Here is an 8,152-nt window from a genome sequence, read left to right as displayed (position 1 = left end):
AACGAACCCAACCTGACTCAACCAGACCCGATTTCAGTTAGATGGGTTGAGTTAAGGTTGAGAGATTTAGAGGCGGGTTGGTGTTGGGTTTTACACAATCTGTATATCCGGTGCCGACCATAGGATCAACTCCAAATACAAAACACTCCCAGATACTAGTAAAGGAACCGTCGATACCAACCCAACTCTCTCACCAAATCCGAGTCACACTTCTCACCAAAGCTACTCTCCCCAACATCGGTAGTGACTCTTAAGAAAATAAGACACGATTGCGGAAATTCCACCACCAAGCAAGAAATCTAGGAGACCATTACGATAAACGTGCCTCGCACGTCAGAGAAAAAGTTCAAAGGTTCCCACTAAGACTGCCATCCCCCATCTCCACCTGGGAATTCAGGGAATCACACCCCCACGATTGTAACCGCCGCCCACTCCGCCCCACGTGGTCAAAATTAAGGGCACGACCAGTGTCGTCGACATCGTAGGCTTCCTCCCCTATAAAAGGGCATCTACACACAAGAAAATGATACAATCTTTTCTCTCATCTTGCTGGTAAATTGTTCTGGCCCTCACCCCTTCTCATCGTCTTTTTGTCTGTGTTGCCCATTTCTGACTTGAGTGTCGAAGGGCCGCCTGGAGCCACAACTCCGGGCTCACTGACACTTTTTCTGTGAGCGAGGGATCACATGCTCCACCGTACTAGTAGTCAGATTTCGAGCACCATTAGTTGGGTTAGAGTTAACCATCCTCAACCTAAGGCCCAGGTTGGGTCGGGTTAGGGTTGAGGCAATGCTGTCTCGGGTCAGGTTAGGGTTGGCCTCAACCCGATCCCACCCGACTTGAGTTTCACCCCTAAGTCAATGGTGGGCCTCACTAGTTACAGCTTCCAGCATAGTTCCCACTCTTCCCGGTTGCCCGATCGCCCTTGATATTTGATCCCATTTCCGTTGACGTAAGATAGGACAAGGACAAAACCACCAATACACATGTCTACAGAACGCACATGCCCGTGGTAAGACTCTCCCCTACCTTCTGCTCCTATAAATCTCTCTCAAGAAGATTTTATCAGAGAGAAAAAGAGATAAAGATGAAAGTCCTTCATGTTCCTTGCGTGGAAGACAACTACGCTTACCTGTAAATCTTCTTCAGAAACTTCGATATTAGGGTTTCTGTGGTCGATTTCTTCCCTTTTTCGTCTGTCTGATCTTCTCTCTTCCTTTTCATTTTCTCCATTTTTCAGAATCATTGACGAGGATTCCAGAGAAGCTGTGGCCGTTGATCCTGTTGAGCCGGAGAAGATTCTGAAAGTTGCGGAAGAGAATGGAGCTGATCTCAAGATGGTTCTCACCACTCACCATCACTGGTACGTTATGTTATGATTGCCTCAACTGAAGTTGAATCTAGGGTTCTGATTCCGTTTTAAGTTGAATTTGTAGATTTGCTTGCTTGTTGTCGTGGCTATGTTTGTCTTGTGCTGTTGATATTCTTTCTTAGTAAATAATTATTCACGATAAACATCTGCTTTTCTGCTTTCTAATTTGTATAATTGATTTGTTAGTAAGGTAATTTTCATGCTTGAAGTTTGGATCTAGAGTTGTTTGTCAATTGGTCTGTTTTGTTGGATTTGTCGGATCTCCATGCTAAAGATATGGATATAGAGTTTGTATCATTCATTCATTTGTATTATGGTTCTTTGATTTGATATACAGAGTTCCCTTTGTTATAAGATGTAGTCCACACTAAAATTTGATACACGGTTTTTTGTCTGTTCTTTTAATCAACTACGAAATTTATATTGAAGAGAGAAACAATAAAATCCTGTGCTGGAGGGGTGATGTGATCCGCCTGCAATACGCATCAAGGGGACATCGAAAAACTCAGATCACATAACGTATAAATAAAGTACGGCTAAAAGGTGTAGCAGTTGTCCGTCATTGGGACTCCTCTCCGTCCATGGGACTCCTCTCGGATCTGTATCAAATCTCATCCAGGAAGTGGTAGTGTTCTCAATCGCTGGCTATGCTTCTTCCAATCAGATTGACTCGTCCTCTTACATCATCACCAACAAGGATAGACGAGCAATTTTGTAGATCCCTTTGTCCTTTCAGATTTCACCCTACACAGTGTCAAGTTGTTTTGGAGCTTCTTTTCAGTCGGGCTACGGGTATGGTAATGCCCATCACCTTTGCATATGCATTTAAGGTTCATCTGTTGATAACAATTTTATATGTATCTTCTTACACAAGAGTGGAAATCCTCAATGTAGGCTGGGAAGCTTGGCAAGGAGGGTAGCAATGATCTTTGATTCCCATGTTAGTGTACCCCGAATTATAAGATATGGTGATGAATGATCCTATTAGCCATCAAAATAGGGCGATTAAGGACAAGAGATCGTCCTCATAGTTTTAAATTTTCACCGAAACTGACACGAAACAACCAAAATGTTGTCGTTCCCATGCCCCTTGATACGATACTGAAATTGAAACGCATATCAAAAGAAAAATCGTAAGAGCATTAGTGGCATACTATATCAAAGTGTTACATAATTATATTTAAATAATTTGCATGTGAAATGTGGTGTATGTATTATGCATAAATATTTATATGAATGACATTTGAAATTTGAATGTGCGGAATTATTAGACACGATCTTTCTCTTCATGCCAATCTTTGAATACACCCACAGGAAACTTCGATGGTCTCCCCAAATTGAGTGACAGTAATAATAGTTTTCATCAACCTTTGGAGAAGCATTTGACATGATAGATGATGGATAGTGACTGGTCATAGGAGTTGTGTGCATATGCAACGAGACCTGCAAAATGGTATAGGAGGCTTGACTAAGCCATCCCTCCAATGAACTCCAAAGGGGTCCTAAAAATTCATTGCCCATATCCAACCGAAGAAAGGGGAGAATAAGGGAATGGGATGGAAGGGGAAAGGAATGATATGATGATATGGAAAGGGAAATGAATGGGAATTGAACATTTTTCTCATTGAAGTGGCTGTTTAGCTTTCACCATTGGAAAGGGAAAAGGAATATTCTTAAATGGAAAGACGCCAATAAAAGTTGAGAAATAGGGAAAGAAATTGGCGAAGAAATGTTGTGCGAAACTATGTCCGGTCTACGAAATCTTGTGTGACGAAATTGGTAACGAAATCTAGTGTGACGAAATCTTGTGTGGGGAAATCGGCGATGAAACAAAACCCCTTGATGGGGGAAAAAGTGAGAGAAAAGATGAAGACAAAAACTAAAAGTGTTTTGAGAGGGGTCTCTAAAGAGAGAAAAAAATAAAACAATCTTAGACTCTTAGTAGAGGGATTTTTGATGAGTTTGAGGGTTTTCTCGATAACAGCTTGACGATGAAACAAAACCTCTTGATGGCTATGATTTTTGATTAGTTTTGATGGCTATGATTTTCTGAGTAGTTTTGAGAGAGAAGATGGAGACAGAACCTTGTCTCCCGCTGGTGTGCCCGCTGCATCATGAAACTGGTGTGGATGGAAGCTGCATTTCCAGAAACTGAGAGTAATACAAGGAGATAGAGAGACAAGAGATAGAAGTTTTTACTCTTTCCTCTCATAACAAGGGATAAACAAAGCGGGAAAGTTTGGGTGCACGTGGGGCGGCATGAGGGGTCAACAAGGAATCTTGCTTTTTCGAAAAAATACTTCCCCGGTCCACCAAATGCACAATCAATGTGATATTCCTTCTACTTTCCTGCTTTTTTTTTGGTATCCAAACGGACTCTAAGGAAGATAATCAGTGTAGGTGAGGATACTCGGTGTAGGTGAGGTATGTGAAGGGAGATGAGATCATGCCTTAAACTAATGAAATTGAAAGAGGAATCCTCATGACGGAGGACCATCCCAGGCTTCCTACAATTTTGAGGGTGTCTTTATCAATTTTGGTGCCCTTATCATTTATGGGGATATTATCACAAAGGGTGTCATCGTCATGCAGGGGGGTCGGCATCATTTATTAGCATCATTATTGATAGGATGCCATTATCGTTAATGACCCTAATCCATTAGACACATGACATAACGTGGCATCATGTCACTTAAGTTACAAAGGGCCCACTTTTTGCTAAAGGTCTGTTCCAGTGAGGGTAAATATGAGGGGGTAATCCATTTCAAGTTAAACCGTTTCCGAGTAATCTACTACTTGCCCTGTATTGGTTTACCTTTGATTTAATTTATGTTGTTTCAATGTACCGGGTAAACTAAGCGGGTATTTGATTCCTAGTGTTCCAGGACCACAAATCGTAGGGGGTAAATGGTTACAAAGGGCCCACTTTTTGCTAGAGGTCTGTTCCAGTGAGGGTAAATATGAGGGAGTAATCCATTTCAAGTTAAACCGTTTCGGAGTAATCTACTACTTGCCCTGTATTGGTTTACCTTTGATTTAATTTATGTTGTTTCAATGTACCAGGTAAACTAAGCGGGTATTTGATTCCTATTGTTCCAGGACCACTAGGGGGTAAATGTATAACTTTTATGAACCATCAATTTTGTACCAATTACATTAGAGGAATAGTCTCATGATTTGTAGAAGTTTTTTGTACCACATCTTGTCTACGATGGAGAACACTAAATGACTGGTTTAGACCGTCGAAATAAGTGGGGAATGGAGAAAACTAAATCAATGGTTTAGATCGTCGAAATAAGTGGGACCCACTGCATGATCCATTTCATATTAATATTTAAAAAATATGTCATCCTGTTTTAAAACAAAACATGTCATAAACATCTATCACCCTATTTCAAAGATAAAATATGTCATAAATATGTGTATATCACAAGCATCACTCACCAATATATTGTCAAAGAAAAACTATCATGCCAAACATTCAATTGAAATCTAATGCCATTTTAAAGAAAAATTAAGTGACCAAAGTTATCAACTCAAGTATCAGTTGATACATGATCCTATGCCATTAATGATTGATTATAGATTCTGTCATAATACGTTTACCATTCTCTCCTTTGCTCATGAAGCTTTGTCGTAGCACTTCATTATCGATAAGAAGGTCGTGCAACTGTTAGAGCTCCTCTCCTGAGTAACCTACCAACTCCATAATTGCATTATAGCACTTAATGTCGTCGGCATTATTATGATTGAATTTTAGTGTTGCAACTACTTCTTTCATGGTATCTGCCACCAATGTCATAATTTTTTTTGGATATGTCATCATTCATATTAGACTTTTGGGAAAATGACAAAAAAAAGCTCTTTTTTGGCCTATTATTCAAAAAGCAGTGGAGAGTTGAAAACGACCAAAATGAAGTGCTTTTCACTGTTCATATTTTGTTGAGGACCGAATTACTCCTACCCATTCCCTCTGACAGACATCTTTTCACCTAATAAAAAGCATTTTCCCCCCTTCAGGCTGTAAACGTTTAAGTGTAATGTATATAACATGTTTCCCAACTTTTTACCTCTCTCTCTCTCTCCCAACAGCAACCGTTGGTGGGCCTATCATTTGAACCCTACCCATACTTTTTAAAATGAACACAACACTATAGGATGATCCAAACCGTCCATTTGATGGGCCACAAAGGTTGCATCCCAAAATATCATTTCCATAGGCGGATCCTAGCTCTTCAATCTAAATAGAAACTACATATTATGCAACCTTTATAGAATGGAGGGTTGCAACAGGTTGCACCCGAAAATATTATTTCCACTGGTGGGGCCTACAATTGGGCCTTAATGTTACTGTACACCAAGGTTTTAAATTTCGGTTTCGGCGTTAATTTCGGTCCCCACGGAAACCGAAATTTCAGCCGAAATCGCGAAATTTCGGTCAAAATTTGATACTGGGACTCGAAATTTCTAATTTTTGGGCCGAAATTTCAGCCGGAATAACCGAAATTTCGGCTGAAATTTGGTAAAGGATTAAAAAATTAATATTTCGGACGAAACACAAGCTGTATATTTGATTTTTTTTTTTTTTACTTTTGTGGCTTGCATTGAATGATGTAAATCATTTTTTTCATTATTTTAAATATCAAATGGCTTTGGGTAGAGATCTCTGATGAAAACAGCCTATTTTTTAATTTTGTTTGACTTTTGTGGCATGCGTTGAATGATGTAATTCGTTTTTTTTCTTATTTAATATATCAAATGGCTTTTGGCAATGATTTATGATGAAAACAGCCCATTTTTTAATTTTGTTTGACTTTTGTGGCATGCATTGAATGATATAAATCATTTTTTCTTATTTTATATATCAAATGGCTTTGGGCAGAGATCTCTGACGAAAAACAGCCTATTTTTTTAATTTTGTTGACTTTTGTGGCTGCATTGCATTGAAGTACTCTCCAAATTTACTTTAAGTTGAAATTACTCATTCAGCGAAATTTGGGCAATTTCGGCCTAAACTTGCTGAAATTTCGGCGACACACTGTAATATTCCGAAGCCATGTACTTTCAGTGTCGGACATGACCGAAACCGACACATTTCTGCGAAAATATAAAACCATGCTGTACACCATAGGATGATCCAAACCATCCATTTGATGGGCCACAATGTAAATAGGTTGCGCCCTAAAATATCATTTCCATAGGATGATTGCAACCCTCCAATCTATAGAGGTTGGATCATCCTATGGTGTGGACCGTACACTTTATTTTGAAAAATATGGGTGGGGCCTACGATTGGGCCGTAATGTTACTGTACGACCAACTCCATAGGACCATTTGATGGGCCACAATGTAAACAGGTTTTGCGCCAAAAATCATTTCCATAGGATGATCGCAACCCTCCAATCTATAGAGGTTGCATAATATGTAGTTTCTATTTAGATCGGAGGGTTAGGATCAGCCTATGGAAATTATATCCCATTCGACGGAGAAGAAAACCCCAATTCGCTAGGCGGTTGAATCCCTTTCGACGGAGAAGAAAACCCCATTTATGCACGCCAGTGAATCCCCCGTTATTTGCACGCCGGTGGTCACTCCGCAAAAACTTTATTCCCGCCGTTGAACCGCTTTTGCACGCCGGTGAATCACGTTGGAGATCGGCCGCCGTAGTTGAAGGAACTTGAAGTAGGTTTTCTTCTCATCTCTTCTCATCTTCCATTGCTTTTGGAAATATTTTTTCATGGGGTTTTGTTAGGGTTTTGCTAAACCCATTTCAACCACTATTTTGTTAGGGTTTTGCTAAACTAATTTCCACCACTATTTTAGGCTTTTGTTAGGGTTTTGCAAAATCAATTTCAAGTACTTAGGGTTTTTGAAATCTAATTTCGAGTACTATTCCTTTATGGTTTTGGTAGGGTTTTACAAAAGCTTTGTTAAAGTTTTTCTCTGTGGAGATTGAGTTCAATTAGTGGTTTTTTAGTGGGGAATTAGTGTTTGAAATCTGTTGTAGTGGTTGAGATGTGTTGAAATAGTGGTTGAATTATGTTTTACTGGTTGAAATTGGTTGAAATAGTGGTTGAAATCTTTTTAGTGGTTGAAATTGGTTGAATTAGTGGTTGAAAATTGTTCTAGTGGTTGAAATCTGTTTTAGTGATTGAAATAGTGGTTGAAATCTGTTTTATTGGCTGAAATAGTAGTTGAAATCTGTACTCTGTACTTATTGTTTGAAATGGGCTTGAAATTTTGGTTGAAATCTGTTTTAGTTGTTCTTTATGTCTTCTTTGTAGTGAGGAATTAGTGTTTGAAATCTGTTATAGCGGTTGAGATGTGTTGACATAGTGGTTGAATTCTGTTGATGTGTTGACATAGTGGTTGAATTCTGTTTTACTGGTTGAAATTGGTTGAAATAGTGGTTGAAATCTGTTTTAGTGGTTGAAATATGTTTTAGTGGTTGAAATTGGTTGAAATAGTAGTTGAAAACTGTACTTTGTACTTATTGTTGGAAATGGGCTTGAAATTTTGTAACTGATTGTAAACGACCTTGTAAACGAATTAATTTGTATAATATAATTCGGAAAACAATTTAAAGTGTAAATTTTTTTTTTGAAACAGTAGAGTCAAAGTCGACTTTGATTTATTTTTTTGAACAGTAGAGCCAAAGTCGACTCTGGAGTCGACTCTTATGTAAACAGTAGGTTGAGAGTCGACTCCGGAGTGTTGCAACCACTATTGACAGTGTTGCAACCACTATTGATACCCTTTCAACTAATAATTACACAGTTT

The 8,152-nt window shown here is 38.9% G+C and overlaps 1 protein-coding gene across 1 annotated transcript in view; it reads left to right on the top strand.

Annotated features, from left to right (window-relative positions):
- Nucleotides 1–976: 976 nt before the first annotated feature.
- GLY2 (Metallo-hydrolase/oxidoreductase superfamily protein) overlaps nucleotides 977–8,152 on the top strand; it is a 45,508-nt gene continuing 38,332 nt past the window's right edge. The window contains exons 1-2 of the mRNA XM_077383146.1: nucleotides 977–1,134; nucleotides 1,241–1,363. Of these exons, the coding sequence (XP_077239261.1) occupies nucleotides 1,004–1,134; nucleotides 1,241–1,363 (254 nt within the window). The 5' untranslated portion in view covers nucleotides 977–1,003. The remainder of the gene's footprint in view (nucleotides 1,135–1,240; nucleotides 1,364–8,152) is intronic.

The sequence above is a fragment of the Tasmannia lanceolata genome, unplaced genomic scaffold (assembly GCF_043159265.1).
Source record: "Tasmannia lanceolata isolate RefF3 unplaced genomic scaffold, GAP_Taslan_0.1 ptg000006l, whole genome shotgun sequence".
Classification (NCBI taxonomy): domain Eukaryota; kingdom Viridiplantae; phylum Streptophyta; class Magnoliopsida; order Canellales; family Winteraceae; genus Tasmannia; species Tasmannia lanceolata.
Note: the sequence above shows the minus strand (reverse complement) of the source record. Positions and strands in the feature narration are given on the sequence as shown.